The sequence below is a fragment of the Urocampus carinirostris genome, chromosome 13 (assembly GCF_059441175.1).
Source record: "Urocampus carinirostris isolate Australia breed hairy pipefish chromosome 13, RoL_Ucar_1.0, whole genome shotgun sequence".
NCBI classification, from domain to species: domain Eukaryota; kingdom Metazoa; phylum Chordata; class Actinopteri; order Syngnathiformes; family Syngnathidae; genus Urocampus; species Urocampus carinirostris.
In genome coordinates, this window is record NC_142361.1 from 11,664,673 (window position 1) to 11,682,784 (window position 18,112).

General features: G+C 37.7%; 2 protein-coding genes across 2 annotated transcripts in view; one reads left to right on the forward strand and one right to left on the reverse strand.

Annotated features, from left to right (window-relative positions):
* adam12b (ADAM metallopeptidase domain 12b) overlaps positions 1-18,112 on the forward strand; it is a 142,863-nt gene that overhangs the window by 78,885 nt on the left and 45,866 nt on the right. Inside the window, exons 11-12 of the mRNA XM_088351976.1 lie at positions 26-174; positions 17,554-17,731. Coding sequence (XP_088208102.1) covers positions 26-174; positions 17,554-17,731 — 327 coding nt within the window. The remainder of the gene's footprint in view (positions 1-25; positions 175-17,553; positions 17,732-18,112) is intronic.
* LOC148353734 (general transcription factor II-I repeat domain-containing protein 2A-like) lies at positions 7,127-9,263 on the reverse strand. The gene is made up of 2 exons (XM_088351985.1): positions 8,739-9,263; positions 7,127-8,577 (listed from the first exon to the last, which is right to left on the reverse strand). The coding sequence occupies exons 1-2, from the start codon at positions 8,971-8,973 to the stop codon at positions 7,127-7,129; spliced, it is 1,686 nt and encodes a 561-aa protein (XP_088208111.1). The 5' UTR covers positions 8,974-9,263.

The following is an 18,112-nucleotide window of genomic DNA, read 5'->3' on the forward strand; positions in this document are numbered from 1 at the left end:
ATTTATATTTGTCTCCCTTCAACAGGATCACTCCGAGAATCCGCTGGGCGCTGCCGTGACGCTAGCTCACGAACTGGGTCACAATTTCGGTATGAACCACGACACGCCCGAGCGCGGGTGCGGTTGCAGGATGACTGTGGACCGAGGTGGCTGCATCATGACGCCCTCCACGGGGTAAGACATCTTTTTTTAATTGATTTGTCTTTAGCGTCATTGATAGCAATGTTGTGAAACGTTTTATCCATCTGGTTTGCCTCACATAAAAGTTATCCTAATGGAGGGAGCATGCTACGAGTTGAAACCTAAACCCAAAGCAGGGGTGTCAAACTCATTTAGTCCACTCACTAATAAATTAACGGCATAAAAACTGTGTCATAGCTGTAGGGTTGGGTGTCTTATCGGAGGTTCTCAAATAATGATTCAGGCATGTAAGATTTGATTATAAAACAATTATTGTGTGTTTTCCTTATTTTTCATTTTTTTTCCTTTTTTTCTACTAAAATTTAATTTCTTGTAGTGATTATCAACGGTGCAAAAAAAAGAATAATCAAAACCACATTGAAATCATTTCCACTACTGTTTATTTAACTCTGGGAAACTCATGCAGACCAAAAAGTGACAAAAATAGTACACAAATTTAAATATTTTTTGAATCTCTACCTGAATATGTAAACGTTGCTGTCAGAGATTATATCCATTAAAGAAAAGCAGTAAAGCTTCTTTAAACTTCTGCTAAGACACCAATGTGCTAATTGTTTTAATATGATATTTTTGGTGTTGCCTTAAACAGCGCAACGGGGACTATTTTTTAAAGTAAAATAACAACCGGTAGGTCTTATCAATGTTCTCTGGTTGATAAGAGGGCTGCATCATTTGAAGTGTCCTTAAAGTGGTGAAAGTATAATTACTTTTAGCAAAGCTGTTCTAATCATGGAACACATTAGGTAAGAGGAAAAGAGGGATTGCGGGGTGGAGAGTTTCTTTATGTTAAACACTGCAGTTTTTGTTAGTTAAGAATGAAAATGGCGAAACTAGAAATATCCTGTTTTTAAACACAGTCCAAACACCAATTCAAACCTTTAAAAAAGATGAAAAAAGTTTGAGTGTGTCTAAGAGATACACGTACTTGCACACACAACATAAGGAGCTTGATAGAGGTGGCAATGAAAACACAAGCAGTGTTACCGCGGATGCTTGAAAAAGGTTCAAAGGCATTGAATTCATAATTCTGAAAAGGCCTTAATTGACATTAAAATGTCTTGAATTACATTTTTGAAGGTCTAAAAAAATCTGAACATATCAATAACATTTATTCTTGTTTGAACTAAAAAGATCTAGCAACATTTATCAATTGTCATTTTTAATAATTCACAGATTTACATTGGTGGCAACATGGCATGATCACAATAACGGGGCCATCAAAATTATGATGGGGTTTCAGTCTGGCCTTTCAGAGAAGACGTATGTCTTGGGTCAACCCACAATAGACATAGCTACCTCAGACTGAGACGTTTACTCTGGACCATGGAAGTGAAAGTGTAAATTTAATGAGAAATGGCTGTCTGATGAACATTTATCGCCATGTGTAAAAGCTGTGGTAGGTAATGTGTGCAAGGTAGGATGTATTGTGTGCAAGAGATATTTGTACTTTTTTGTTTTGTGTGTTTCAATTGTGTTTTTTTTGGTGACTTAGTCTTAAATTGGATTTCAAAAGGCATTGAAACGTCTTTAAAAGTCTTGAATTTAACTAGCCTTGGGCAATGGGAACCCTGAACAAGTTATAAACTTCCAAATTTCGTATCTTCAATTGTAGTGAGCAAATGCAGCTTAGAGAGCGGCGCTTATTTTTACCACATCTATTGGATATATTTAAAACTGCAAATAATTGTTTGACCCTCATTTTTCTCTTGAGCTTCTCTCAGCATTGTATCACGGAAAATGATGTGGTGATCCACATTTGGCCGGCCAAGTGATTTTTTTCTAGATATTATGTAACATTTTCAAGGAAAAGGCCCAGTGTTGCCCTGCAGATGAGATTAGATATGGCGGCTTGGAGTGGTTGATAGCACTATCCAATTTGGCTGCCAGACAGTGCTAGATACCCCTCAATAAAGCAGATGTTTATCAATTTTGATGGTATTTATTCGGTGTGCCTTGACATGAAACCTGGATAAAGACAATCGTGGAGGCCTAAAGTACATCTGTATATATTTTGCACGAAAAACACTTCGATTTTTGAGCCTATACTTCACATAAAAGCACAGGCACACACAATCACACACACACACAAATCAGGTTTTATAAGGTAGTGTATATTAGATAGGTAGATCTTTTATCAACGTGTACTCGTGGAATCTGCGTCGTTGCTGTCATGCACATTCTAGTCAAATATCAACATGTTACCTTGTGTTCTCTTTAATTGATGTTCACTGTGTTTTGTGTACTGTTACCCAATGCTGAATTTTTTGCACCCTGGTCCTCCTGGAAGGGGGTTTACCACTTGTGAGGCCCCTTTTCAAGGTTTCTTTTTTCCTCATGCTGAGGTTTTGAGTTTTTCCTTGCCCGTATGTTGGTTTAAGATCAGGGGATGGTGTAATTGTAACCTGTGCAGTCCTTTGAGACATCTTGTGATTAAGGGCTATACAAATAAATGTGACTTGACTGGTGGCAATAGGAATAAATTTTCCATTGCGTTTAGTTTTGTCGTTATGCTAGCAGTAGCAACTATTGTTTTTTCCTTTGCCTACCAAAAGATATTAAAAAAAATCTGAGTGCTTTGCATGCTGGATCAGTTGAATGATGCAATCAGCCTTGAGTATTATTTCACACAAAAATCGCTTTACGATCCGTGTGATATCTGTTGAAAAAAAAACCCCTGCTAATGTAGTTCATTTAACAAGATGTACGGAGTCATAGGATCTCATTTTCGCTCGTAAACGATGCTGCAGATTTACGACTCTGTGTAATCGCTCTATCACAAGACAGCCGCGCACACACACAACGCTTACCATCGGTTGAGAATGAAGCATTTGCTCCAGCATTCCGCCTCCATGGCCTGGGTCGACTAGATAACCATGTTGCTGCAGGCAACGAGCGCTCTTGTTGGTAAAAAGCAAAGCTGATAAGGACAGTCCGAAACGCAACTACAGATTATGACTCCCGCGTTGGAAGTCTTGCCCATACGGCATTCCCCCTCACTTCTAAAAACAGCCACAGTTGGGTATTTTTGTTTGTTTTTTGCAGGCAACAGTTTTTGTATGATTCCATTTTTAAAGATGTTTTTTGGTCAGTTGATTTTTGTTTTAATTAATGTACAGTTGGTCACTAATTGAGCCACATTTTTTTGCAAATTCTTCTTGATAATATTTTACAAACTACCATCAGCTCATTCTATAAAGGCCATGGTCACCATTAAAAGTATTCCCGAAGACCAAATTATTTTTCTATTTTTTTCACTAGGCACAGAACGTGCAGTGTTTCTCCCCACAGCTATGCAAATTTAGGAAATTTAGTCCCAGAGGTAACCATTCTGGCTTGTTTCCCTCAGAGCTGTGATGTAATTGGAAAAACAACACTTTTGAAATGGCGAATCCTATTAACACACCAGACAGGCATTGTAGTGGACAGCGATTGCATACCATTTATTTCTGCTTGGAGAAATTGGAACTTTGAGATTTTCCTAGCCTTAATGTAGGTTTTAGATCAAGGGATGGTGTAATAATAGTCTGTGGTCTGCGATCATCTGTGGTCTGTGCATCTCTTTGAGACTCCATGTGACAAAGGGCTATACTAATAAACATGACTTGACTTGACCCTGTCACTTAAGGCCTTGTGACTGCTTTGTCAGAGTTGCTTGCTTCGACCTCTAAAAGCTGCTATTGTCCAGCTAGCTCCCCTTTAGCATTGGGGCTGTCGAGGGCTTTCCTGTTTTGTCTGCTCTCGGTTGGCGCTCGTTTTCTACACACAATGAGTTGTTTGGCAAGCTCGCCTGGCGTTAGCAACGATTAAGCCGTGTCCCTTGGTTTATTTCGAACGGCTTCGCGTTTGTCGCCATAGCTGCTTTTTGTTGGTGGTTCCCAGTTAACCTGTCTGCTAAGTGTGTGGCTTTTGGTCAGTCAGCCTCGAGTGTTCACCTCAAAAACAGCGCTGATAAAAACATTCTGCTGTTCTTCAAGGGACAGTGTTTTTAAATTTGTCCTCTAGATGTTGCTGTAATGTTTAGTGCAACCAAAAATGAGTCAAAAGGAAGACTACGAACTGCGGAGGCAGCAGAAAACACCTTTTTCTTCCTATTCCAAAGCCAGCCTTACTCAAAGAATGACAAAAAAGAGAAAATGTTTTTTAAAGGAACAAAAAATAGGGAAGAAACAAAAAGAAAAGAGGCAAAAAAGGATAACAGGAAAAAATGAAGTATGGGAAAAGAAAGCAACAACAGCAAAACGGTGAAAAAGAAAGAAACAAGGAAATAAAGAAAAGAAAGGAATAAAAGAAACGATTCAAATTTTCTCTTTTTTTTTAATATTTTCCTTATTATTTTTACATTTTTATTTTGAGTTATGCTTTTTGCCTTATTTTTTCATGTTTTTGTCCCTTTTCTTTTCCTTTCTATTTTTGTTTCTTTTTTATTATTCTTATTTCTTTTTCAAACCTAATAAGGTGCTTTTGATCACTTTGAGTCTCTATATTTTTTCTTCTTTCATTGTGCTTTTAGCACTAGTTTTCGGTGGCACAACAAAATACAGCGACATCAAGTGGGAAAATAAAACACACCGTCCCTTTAACTTTCATATTAAGGCGGGGGCCTCAAACTATCATTTTGGGCGCCACAATTGACCCCGATAAGTTTGAGAACACTGATCTACATACTTTAGCTACTGCTAATCATCCATTGAATTTTCTTTTTCCTTAAATTATTTATTTCTATGAATCAGCATTGTCCAGAATCCGAATTACTCTAGTTTATAAAACGCACAATCTACATCCAGTTCTTTTTTTTAAATGTAAGTTGCACTGGAGTACAAGTTAAATTATTATTTTTTTTTTTTTGTGATGTTTAGCATAACATTAACAGTGCACATCACCCTGAAAAGACCCCCGCGCCTGTTGAACATGGTGGTGGTAGCATCATGCTCTCGGATTGTTTTTCTTTAGCAGGGACTGGGAAGATCGTTGTTATGAAAATTAGTGCAGCTAAATACATGGCTATTCTGGGAGAAAATATTTTTTAGCCAGAGAGACCTGAGAATGAGGTACACCCTCCAACAGGACAACAGCCCCAAACTTAAAGTAAAATCTACAATGGAATGGTGTAAAACCATTAATATAACTGTGTTTGAATTACCCGGCTTAAGGCCAGACCTAAATCCTATATAAGATTTGTGGAAAGATCTAAAAATGATGTGCACAAATAATCACCAAGAAACCCTAGAGGAACTTGAGCTGTTTTGCAAGGAAGAATGGGCAAATATTTCTGTTTCAAGGTGTGCAAAAGTTATAGAGATATACCTAAAAAGACATGTGGCTGTGATTGCAGCAGTAGGAGGTTGTACAAAGTATAAACTCAAAGGAAACCAATATTTGTGCCATGACTATTAATAAATGTTTTGCTTGTTAGCCCAATATGAAATATTGAATACATTTTTTTTGTTTTATGTTGTTGATTCTCTGAAAATATTTTCAGTTTTTTTTATTTATTTATTTTTTATCAATAAGTTTTAAGCCTGAAAGATGCCAATATGTCAAACAACTCTATGTGGGCCAATACCTTTCCGAGGCACTGTACATAACTTAAAACTCAAATATTCTCAGCTGAACTTAAAATACCTTTTCAGCCGGCAGCCAAAAATATAAAAGAATCCGAGATTTTTTTGATTTATGTCAACTTGATCAGGAAAAGTGGAGTCATGGCAGGCATTCTAGGGATGACGAGACGATCTCAACTGGGCAGAATGAGTCACAGCGCTGATAAATTATTTAGAGGAATGACATTTTGTTGCACACATTGAGGACACACAGTAAAATACCACAGTTTGGTTGTGCTTCCACAATTATTTTCACATTTGTTTTTATAATTTTTTTTCTCTCACTTGAAGCTTTCAAGGAAGAGGATGGCCTTGCATTCAAATGATGTTATTATCGGTGGCGCTGCCGGCTGTAATCAGGGTGACCGACTCACTTTGATGCATCGGCACACAGAGCCGACTAGTGAAACAAGAAATTGGGGCTTGTTTTTATTGTCCCATACATGCACGCTGATATTTGGGCCAAACATTAGCATCGTGTGTTTTGCTGGAGAAGTCTAAAAATCAACATTTGCCATCCCAAAGCTTTGAGTGGTAGGCGTAGTATTTAGCTGAGATAGGGTTATTTAAAGTTCAGGTTTTACGTTTTGTTTTTCAATTTTGTCCGAATTGTTTCTTGACTTTAAGCTTTTTTTATGTTTTAAATCGCTACATTTTTGTTTTTGTTTTTTTACTATATTTTTTACAACAATAAGGCACGCATTAGAGCAGGGGTCACCAACCTTTTTGAAACTGAGAGCTACTTCACGGTTACTGAATCATACGAAGGGCTACCAGTTTGATACGCTCTTCTGAAATAACAGATTTGCTCAGTTTGCCTTTAGTTATACATTATTTATAATGATTAGTAATACTCACCTATGTAAAGACACTGATCATGTTAATGATTTCTAACAATGATTATCAAAAATGACAACAAGGTGGGAAACAGATATCAATATTCAACACTTTATCTCTATTAATCACAGTATTTGTTACATTTTCAGATGATCACTTACATCACTACATTTTAGCAAAAAATATCCCATTTGCACAAGCCACTGACATGCCCTGTTAACAAATCATGAACTATGTTGCAACATGTTTCAAAAAGTTAACAATTATGTAATGTTAAACAAAATCAACTTACATATTTTTAAATATGTAATACATTTTTTATTTCACATTTTGAACTAATGGCCAAGTCTGTGTTATGTTTAACAAAATTATAACTTTTAAATGTCATGAACACACTTTTAAATTGAACACAATTCTTCAATATTTTAATTCAACTTTGCCATGGCACTACCGTGTTGCCACTGACTACATCTGGTATCCGTCCTTGGTTAGTGGGAAGACTGGCATTGCATGCTGTTCACCAGTGTGTTGTAATCTGGTGTGTAACTTGACACTGCAACTGTGAGTGAGTCTCTCAGATGTGCATCAGTGAGGCGTGTTCTGTGTTTGTTTTTGATGAAGTTCATGTCAGAAAATGCTGATTCACAGAGATAGGTTGAGCCAAACAGGCTGGCAACCTTCATGGCTGCTGTGCATACTCCACTGTACTTCTCTGTGTCAACAAAGCGCCAAAAGTTTGGTGCAGCCTGGTAGGCTTTGAGATGGAGATCATTTTGCAATGTTATAATTTCAATCTCCACCTGTCCAGCATCCAAGTTGAACGTTGCACTTAACTGCTCAGCAAAGCATGTTGTGTCCCCATTCATGAAAGGGTTGGAAATGAAGAACACACATGGTTCAAGCTCATGAAGGTCACAAAACCTATTCTCAAACTCTTGCCCAAGTCTGTTTATTACTTCAATGTACTTTTCTGCCACTTTTTCAAATGTCTCAGATGCAGAAGCATTGTCTTTCAGCACTGACTGCACAGAGGGAAAGTGCAGAACTTTTTTTCTCTGTAAATCTGCAGAGAATGCATTCATTTTGGCTTTAAATGCATTTAAAGCACTTATCATATCGACAACAGTCTTACCTTTGCCTTGCAGCTGGCAGTTCAGGAGGTTTAGTTTCCCAGTAATGTCCACCAAAAATGCAAGGTCAAGTGTCCACTCTGTGTCCTCTAGCAGTGAGACATCTTCGCCTTTGGACTGCATGAACTCTTTGATTTCACGCAAAAGAGACAAAAAACGATGCAAAACTCGTCCTCTGCTGAGCCATCTTATTTCTGTGTGTAGCAGTAGGTCCCCATATTCTGCTGACATCTCCTCTAATAGTACCTTGAAAATCCTGTGCTGCTTTGCTTTGGAGCGGATGTTGTTTATGATTTTCACAACGGGAGTCATCACGTGCCCAAAGCCGATCACTTTCGCACACAACGCCTGCTGGTGAATGATGCAATGGTAATGCAGAAATTTGGGGAAGTCTGGGTCACGTTTACAGTGAGCGATGAAACCTGTCTGTCGGCCGACCATAGCAGGAGCCCCGTCTGTTGTCACCGCTACCAGCTTTTCCAATGGCACCTTTTTCTGCACGAAAAACTCCTTCACCGTGTTATAAATGTCAACTCCTCTCGTAGTTGTCTTTAAGGGCAGTAGTGTCAGGAGTTCTTCTTTTGTGGAGAAATCATTAAACACCATCCGGATAAAAACCAATAACTGCGCTGTACTGCTGCTGTCCACGGACTCATCGCACTGGAGGCTAAACCACTTGCACTTCGCCAGATCCTGCTCCAACTGATCGACCAAGTTACTGGACATAGCTGATACTCGTCTTGCCATCGTAGATGCCCCCAGTTGGACGTCGGAAAGAGTGGAGATTAGGTCGCTTCCATTTTTCTCGTCTTTAAATACAGTGTTAGCAATTAATAACATCGCTTCTTTGACAACTTCTCCATCTGTAAATGCCTTTTTTTCTTGATCAGAAAATGTGTAGCTCTAAACGAGGCTTCGGTTGCTTTTTGTGAGTTTTTGGCCGGCCTCGTAAAAAAAGACTGTTGCTTACCCAGAGCGGTCTTTAGCTCACGGGCTTTTTCTGCCCGTAGGGCGCTTGCAGGTGGATATTTATCATGGTAGCTTTTGTGACACGTATTGAAATGTCTCTCCACATTGTGCCGTTTTGCTGTCGCCACGGTCGTCCCGCAAATCAGACACACGCAGGTTTCTTTTACAGTCGTAAAAAAGAACTCCTCTTCCCATTCACTGTGAAAGAGATACGTTTTCTTTCTTTTTTCTGCCATGTTTTTGGGGTACGAAAGTGCATACAGCGCCCGCTAGCTTACTCTCCACATCCCACAAGCTCTACTTTACTGCCCATAGGTAAATATTGTGCGCGTTAACCTTAAAGTATTTTTAAGATAGTATTTTTTAAATCTATATACATACAAGTGTGATTAAAAAAATAATAGCAACAGAACAAAATTAATTTTTAGACGCAGCTCTCTATGAGATGTGCTATTTTTGGAACAGGCCCGCGGGCGACTCATGTGGTCCTTGCGGGCGACCGGGTGCCCGCGGGCACCGTGTTGGTGACACCTGCATTAGAGCATGCCATACGTTATTTATCATGTGTTGCGCCTATTTTGTTCAGGAAGGGTGTAGTAGAGGCCACCATGAGAACTTTGAGGGGGAAGACGTTGAAGGTTTAGAATATAAGAAGTGTGTCCAGGAATAACATGTTTGTGTATTAGTGTGCATAACCATTTGTGTCTCAAGAACAAGTGTGTGCTCATTTTTAAATATGCCTGTGTGCGGGTGTGCATTGTTGTAGTAGAGGACACCATGATAGTAAAGAAAAAATAGAGTAGCTTTAGTATTGGTTTTCTCCTGTATGTCCAAACAGTTATTTTATACTGAAATAAAAGGAACTTTCACTCTCTGATTACAAAAATTCTAGCTTTATAAACATCTGATATTGTTTCAGTGAGTTTTACTTTAATCCGTTAACATGTTTTTTTTAATTTAGTCATTACCATTGGTTAATTACTGTAAAATACAATAATCTTGACATACATTGGCAGTCAGGGATTAATAGGGTGATACTATGTATTTAATGATTACCGTTTAGTTTTTCCTTGTTGAGTTCAGAAATCCGTTTCGTCCAACAATTTTAAATAGTACACATTAAATATTTCGATCACAAGACGGAGCCTTTTAAAAACAGACCAGAACGGAAACAGGACCCAAGATGAGCGCTCTACCTACTGAGATACTAACACCCAGTTCCACTCTTAAAGGTGTGGGAATCAAAAAACGGCAAAATGATGAGCTGATAGTGGCCAATGATGTAAACAGTGCATAATAGTCAAAATAACAGTGTGGAATAAAGATCAAAATAATGAATCCTACGTAATCTCCTTTATCAAAACTAGAATAAACTTCTGAGGTAAACACATGGCATCTGCTATTATTTATTTTTCGACTGTCAACTTTCTGCAATCTGGCTCTTATTAACGAGCTGCACCTCAATGCTTCGTTTTGGTACTATAGTATTCACTCGAATTACATTTGCTGAATCTTTCAGTGGGCCTTTGCTGGGTATTGTTAGGTTCCTGACTAAAAATCGAGACGTGCACTTCTCTTTCGTCTGCGGTGAATTCAAAAGAAAGAAAAACACATAAGTGTACCATCATGACAGACCTTGTTGATCGAATTGGTCAATGTCTTGGCGGGCGCAGACATTTTATTCTCGGATGCAATTCCCTAAAGACTTTCCAGTGTTTGCACAACGTGTCCTTTATTTTAATCACCAAGCTCCCCACCACGATGGTGTCACGGACTATCATTTGCAAAAAGGTCAGACGTGTCACCTCATGTTAGCCTGGACTCAATATTTGTCATTCTGCGGCACAGACACTGGGAAAAAAAACAATTTAGGTCTCATCCATCTCAAGGCTGAAGCTGTCAATCAAGTGACAGAAAGCTTTTAGTTTTGCTCCCACTGAACATTTAGCTCACGTCCGTCAGTTTTTGTGCATTTATCAGCATCCAATTGAATTACTTTCAAGGAAAAAGCAAAAACTTTTTGGAAAGGGTGAAGGTTCTTGATTGAAAGTGTGACTAGTCTATTTATTTGATTTCCTATCCATGAAGAACGTTTTGTAACCACTATTTAATAATACAAACTGTCCCTTAAAGTCTAGGCAAAGAACAAAACAATACCGTTTTCCCCTTGGTTTCCTTTTTCTTCTCTCAAATAAGTACAACAATTATCCTTCCAAGTCAAATGTTCTTGACTTGTTCGCAGGGTACTTTTCAAGTCAATCTTTTCTTATTTTAGGATTTATTTTAAGAATATATTTTCTAGCATGATCAAAATAGTCCGAAATGTATGAAAAATCATGTTTATTTTGAGTATATTATTGCTTTCTTCCCATAAAATTTCTCTGCCTGTTATGTTATTTTTTTACTTTTTTGCCTTTATAGAATGTTTTAGTTTTACAACATTTGTAGTATGTTGAAAGTTCAAAGCCGGGTGTCTAAATCGAGGCTCGAGGATATAATTGAATCCTCAACATTTTATTTACATTGTAAACATTCCATAAAGCCGCAAAAAGTCAAAAACTACGAAAAGTGAGTTTTTATTTTTATATTTTTTTACATAACAGCAAGTATACATTTTATTTTATCATCAATTACAGTTTTTTTTGTTTAACATTTTTGTGGAAAGAGCACAATTATCTGCCATTTGTTATATTGGATTTCTTTATGTAAGTATTTTCTTAATTTACTACTAAGATAACTTCAAAATTAAGAACTATAATACTTAAATAGAAAAATTGACTGGCTATAATGCATTGTTTTTATTCTATTTATCTATTCTTCTATCTATGTACGCATCCATTCATTCTTTCTTTTATTTAATTTCTACTGTTTAAATTGACTCGTCGGCCTTCACGGTAAGCAAAACGTGTGGTGTAGTGCAACCAAAAACGAGTGCTATAAAGCAAAAGGAAGAATATGAACTATGGAGACTCAAAGCAACCAAAGCGCAATGTTTTACTTCTCATTTTTTTGCCCAGCCTTTTTGAGGTTTTTGGGTACTTATAGCAGCAAGATGTGCAACCCCTAGCAAAGAGTATGGAATCACCAGTCTTGGGCGAGCCTTCACTCAGACACTTTATTCTGTAGAAAAAACTCAGATCACAAACATAAATCAATCATAAGGTCATTCTAAAGTGCAACATATTTGGATTTAGAAACACTAAAGAAATTAAGGAAAAACATTGCAATGGTCAGTAAATGTGCAGGGAAATAAATATTAAATCACTTAATTATGAGGATGAAAATATAGAATCTGTGCATTTTGTGTAGAAAATAAAGACACACCCAGTCAATTGTCTTTCCTGAATTGGGCACCTGGCTTAGATTAAGTCTACTCGTTAATAAGCAGTTAGAAACAGTGCAGTTATCACACCTTTAATGGCTCCTGGACTAAATGGATTGGCAAGAATCATGGCTCCAACGAGAAAGATGTCTCTTTGAGACCAAAGACAGGATCCTCAAACTTTTTGAAGAAGGTAACGCTACTTATATAGTTGCCAAAGATGTGGACTGTTCAGTCAGCTGTATCGAAGATTTGGACCAAGTACAAACAACATGGGAAGATTGTTAAAGTCTTTATTACTTGTAGGCCAAAGAAACCATGCAGGCGTCAAGACAAACAACTAAAGGCCATATGTCTTGAAAACAAAAAAAAGGCACGAGGCAAATGAAGAGAAAATGGGAGGAAGTTGGAGTCAATGTACGTGACAGAACTGTGCAAAACCATCTGGAGGAAATACAATTTTCAAATGGAAAACTACCGTTGATGCTTAAACAGAAAACAAGACTAAAATGAGCTGAGGAGCGGCAATCATGGAAGGTGGATGACCGGATAAAGGTTATCCTCAGTGATGAGTCAGGAATCTGCATTGGACAAGGTGATGATGCTGGAACTTTTGTTTGGTGCCGTTCCTGTGAGATTTACAAAGAGGACTGCCTAAAGAAAACCAAAGACCCACTGTCCTTGATGAAATGGGGCAGAATGTCAGGCAAAGGCACTGAAGAGATGGCTGTGGTCAAATCTGCAATAAATGCACACGTTTACAATGACATTTTGGACGGCTTTCTCATGCCTTCGATTGAAAGAATGTTTAGAGATGATGAACTCATTTTACAAGATGACAATGCATCATGCCACAAAGCAAAAACTGTGAAAGCTTTCCTTGGAGAAAGACGCATCCAGTCAATGCCATGGCCTGTAAATGGCCCAGATCTCAACTCAATTGAAAACCTGTAGTGGAAATGGAAATAAAATTGCCCACAGCAAGGCTCCGACCTGCAAAGAAGATCTGGAAACTGCAATCAAAGAGAGTTGGCACCAGATTGATGAAGAATACTGTTTGTCACCCATCAAGTCCATGCCTTAGAGTCTGCAAGTTGTCATAAAAACCAAAGGTGGTGCAACTAAATAGTGATATGTTTTGATTGTTATTTCTTTGTCTGTTCTTCATTAAAAAAAAATCCTCAGAATGGATCATTTTGAGTTTTCGGATTTTTACACACAAAAAAAATTCATACTCAAGATAAAACACAGTGTAATGTAAGATGATAAAGTTATCAGTCTAACATGAGCTTGTTGACTTGGAGCAGTGTCTGAAATAACGTCTGCCCGGTGCATCTTTTACGTCGGGCGTACAACTTACAAAACATCTCCGCCCGGGTGGCCGACAACTTCTTCAAGGAAAAAAAAAAGAAAAAGAAAACACTTTTTTTCAAATCAAACGTTTGCTTTATTCCAATTTCGAAATCTTCGTCCGGTTTGGAATTTTCTGAATTTCGGTTCGTTTGGCAATTTGCATACTCGGCAGCCAACCAGAAGCCTGCATTGAATAACTTCGTGCTTCCGGACTTTCCCGAGCGTTATAAGGTCGTGCATTTGCATATCGTTTTCCGAAGTAGATGCACGGAGAACACCAGAAAAATGGAGAAGTGGTTTGGAATCAAGCCAAAACCTCAGCCCCAGAAGAAAGATTTGAAAGCAGCTAACAAAATGTATGACGCTACAAAACGTAAATGTACATTAAAAGCATTGTGGAAAGAGGAGTTGACGTGGTTTGTAGCAGTCGATGCAACGCAAACATTGCATGAATGAAGATGAGTAAATACAGGTACATACTGATGGCAGATGAAAAACAGCGATGTCATATACATGCAATTAATGTTATAAGTAGATTTATAATAAACTTAATTTTAAAGTGTTGTTCTGTTATGTATTGAATGAATGAATAAAAACTTTATTCGAACATTAAAATAAAAGCAGAACAAAAACAATAACTCAACAACAAAATATCACATAATATGTTCGAATAGGGGTAGTCAGAAGCAAATGCTTTTATTCCCTACCCCTTCATCTTCCCTATTAAACACACCAATTATATAACAACAATGGTAATAATATTAATAATAACAGTTATGATTTAACAACAGCAACAATAAACACAAAATTAATCATAGTTCTATTCCCAATCTCTGTCACTCACACCCGATTTTCTTCATCTCTGTATTCCGCCAGGAATGATTTTGTATTTAAATTTGAACAAGTGAATAGTTGGACATTGTTTGATCTCGTCTTGCAAACCGTTCCAGAGCTTGACTCCACACACAGACACACACATACTTCTCCTGGTGGTTTTCACCTTTGGGATCATGAATTCACTACAGCCCCTTAAGTTATAATTTCCTTCTTTCCGAATGAATAATTTATGGGTGTTTTCTGGCACTATGTTTTTGTTGACCTTAAATAGCAGCTGTGCAGTGAAAAATTTTACTAAATCATCTAGTTTTAATAATTTGGACTGCAGGAAAAAAATATGAGTATGATCTTGATATCCTACCCTGTGTATAGTTTTAATTGCACGTTTTTTCGAGGATAAAAAGGGGCTGTAGTGAACTTTTGTAATTAGACTTCTGCACAATATATTCCGATTATCAATACTAAATACTTTGCAACAATCGTTTTTTTCCAATGTCTTATTGTGTTTCAAGTTGTGAAAAATGGGGCTGGCAACTTTTTGGCTGGTCAGGCAACTTTTCAGAGTTGTCTGCCCTGGTGTCCGGTGATTTTTGTCACGAGTTTCAGACACTGCTTGGAGATTGAATAAGTGCAAACCCTGCAGTCCAAAGGAAACTATAATATCCTTGTTTTCATAAATCTGGCCCTTATTCGAATTATCATTGTCTCTATTGTCATTGATATCAATGTTGTGAAACATGTATGCAACGAGATAAGGCATGACCTTATTTCGACAAGTCTATATGACTCTTAATCGCCCCTTTACCTTCAACAATGCCAGCCATATTTGTTATTGTTTCCCTTTGTTAACTATCCATTCTCTTTCTCATTTTTAAATCAAAAACAAAAACATGTGCAGACAGCAGAACACTTTTAATGGTTTTCTTTAATAGCCTTTCACAGCAGAAATTTATTTAGCAGAGAAATAAACAAAAACCACTCACTGCAAAATGAAAACACGATGATTATCATAAAAATTCGTGATGAGCATTTCAAAGCTCCGCGTCTTGATCAATAAAGCCAAATGAAAGTATAATAGAGCGGCAAAGACAAAAAATGAGCTTGCCAATCCTTCATAAGCGCACAATATTATCTCCAGAAGCGTTATATTTTCACTGCTGGTGAACTAAAAGGCGCCTAATTGTTGTGCCGAACCAAATTAGTTCCGCTCGTGCAAACTACAAACCTGAAGACGCTGCAAGGCTGCAAGCCAATATTGTCTGAGGAAGTCGACACTTTGTATTTGGCTCGTATTCCCTGGCTGGTGGCCTCAGCTGTCATAATAAACACGTTAAAATTTTGGAACCGCTCCAAATGGAACACTTTCTGCTGCAAAAACAGGAGAAGCATATATGATAAAAAACATTATGGTTTTTATTCTTTTCATTATTTATTTATATTTTACAATGTGTTTTATTTTTCTCATTACACTATACTTCTTTAATTCTTTCATTTTGGCTTATTTTTTCTCACTGTGTGTAGCACCAAATTACAAAAAAATACAATAAAAATAAAGTTAGATGAAATAAAATGTTTTTTTGGGGGGGTTTCATTTTGAAATATTCCTCACATTTTTACTCATTGTTTAATTTTATTATTAGAAAAAAAGAGTTTTACCATTTACTATAGTCTTAAATCTAGTAAGATATTACATGTTTTCTTATTTGACTATACAATATTATTTCTCAGTACTCACGGATCCTCAACACAGTAACAAAAATTGAGAAAAGTTCAGAACCATACCATTTGTTACCATACATAAAAGGACAACTACCTTATTCTTTTGTAAGTACATTTTAAGTTTTAATTTTTTTTCTCTGTATTGTTCACTACCTTGTTCTGTACCTACACTGCCTGGGATATTCTGTTTACCGTAAATTCCGGACTATAAGCCGCTACTTTTTTCCCAAACGTTCAACCCTGCGGCTTGTTCAGTGATGCGGCCAATTTATGTAATTTTTCTAACAGCCGCGGGCGGCGCTCGAATTCAAGGCACATGACGTAGCTTACAAGCTAAACGCAATCGAGCAGTCCGATAAAGAAGGAAACAGCTACTGCACGCACTGCCTTGCGAGCGTGTTGCTAGCGTGTTTTTGAATAAGGGAGCGTGGAACGTAGTCTATTTGACAAAGTCTCTTACCCATACTGGGGAAGAAAACTTTCATGAGGTCAACTATAAGGAGGTAGATGACGACGGTTTACCGTGGTTTCTGCAAGAATGGATTGTTTTTTTAACAGATCGGTTCACTGTGTTGCGAGCGTGTTTCTATTAGCGTTTTGCTACCCTTCACAAGCACGGTTTGGGATGAAAGTTATAATATTTTTATTAAAGCTTTTAAAACCCTCTCGGTGTACCGTCTTTCTTTGTAAATATGTGTAACCATGTATAATATGTATTTGCAACTGTATATTTTTGTAATGTATTTATTTGTATCTATTTTGGACACTTATTCTGATAAGTCTTGCACTGACCAATTAAAAAGAAGGGGCGTAACAGACGCGGGGGATGAGGGGAAGTGGGGACCGGTAAAGGTGAGTGTTTGTGGACACGGCAGACAATAATGGATATATATTTTTCCCACCCTTACCTTTGGAAATATATACTTTTTTTCCTTGGATTACTTTTAACGGGACCTGGACTCTGCAGGTCTGCAACCAATGTTAACTACCGGTATCGTTTTCCGTTGTTTAGCCGGCTGTGGTTTTTGGACTGTGAACTTCGTGACCTTGCCTCAGCCTCTTGGCTGAGCAAGTGTCTCGGCCACTTGGCTTTGTAGCGTATTATGATTTGACCGATAATGGATAATTGATAAAGAATATAGAACAATAAAGCTTACAAAAAAAACCCTCAGTTAAAATCGCGGGACTCAAAGTTGTGTTTGGGTTAATTTTATGATTACGTTAGATATTTTAATTTGGGCGCCTGCGGCTTATATACAGGTGCAGCTTGTGTAAGTACAAAAGCGACTATCCTCTCAAAATGTGGTGGGTGCGGCTTATAATCAGGTGCGCTCTATAGTCCGGAATTTACGGTAATTGTTAAGTAAAAACCTCAACAGAACTTTTCAACATCAGTGTTTGTTTTACCTGTCTCACAACCAGATGTTATATGATCACGTAGAGGAAGAAAAGTCATTTTTCTTCAGTTACCTGATTCATTTGGCCAACAGAGCCTTCTAAAATCAACACCTTAACAATTATCAAAGAAGAAATGTTAAGAGGCTCGCCATTATATAATTAGTCGTGTCAACTATTCTTTGGCTAGGTATCCCTTCCCCACCGTGTTCAGCACATGCAGCAAGAAGGACCTGGCAGCCAGTTTAGAGAAAGGCGTGGGCATGTGTCTGTACAACATGCCTGAAGTTAAAGTTCTCTATGGTGGCCAAAAGTGTGGCAACGGCTACGTGGAGGAAGGCGAGGAGTGCGACTGCGGCGAGCCCGAGGTAAGCATTGCCGTCCGTGAGCCAGCAGGGAGTTTCGAAAGCATGACTTTCCGTTTTTGTCAAACTTACAAGTGCATGACCTACTCAAACACTTGTACATCAATAATTTTGTGTCTACTGAAAGCATTGCTGGCTTAACACTTACATAAAATGTGGACTCCTGCGCTAAAGGCAGGGATCAGAGACAAAACTGTTGAAAGAGCAATATTGAACCAAAAACCTTTTTTTCTGAAACCACAAAAAATAAACGCTTTATACAAGCCTTATAATATAAATTTGTTATATTAGCTTAGTAAAATGATGAAGTTTAATACAGCATATCCTGTCGAGAATGATTCACCACGTGACTACTCTATTGTAGGATACCTCCTTAAGTTTAAA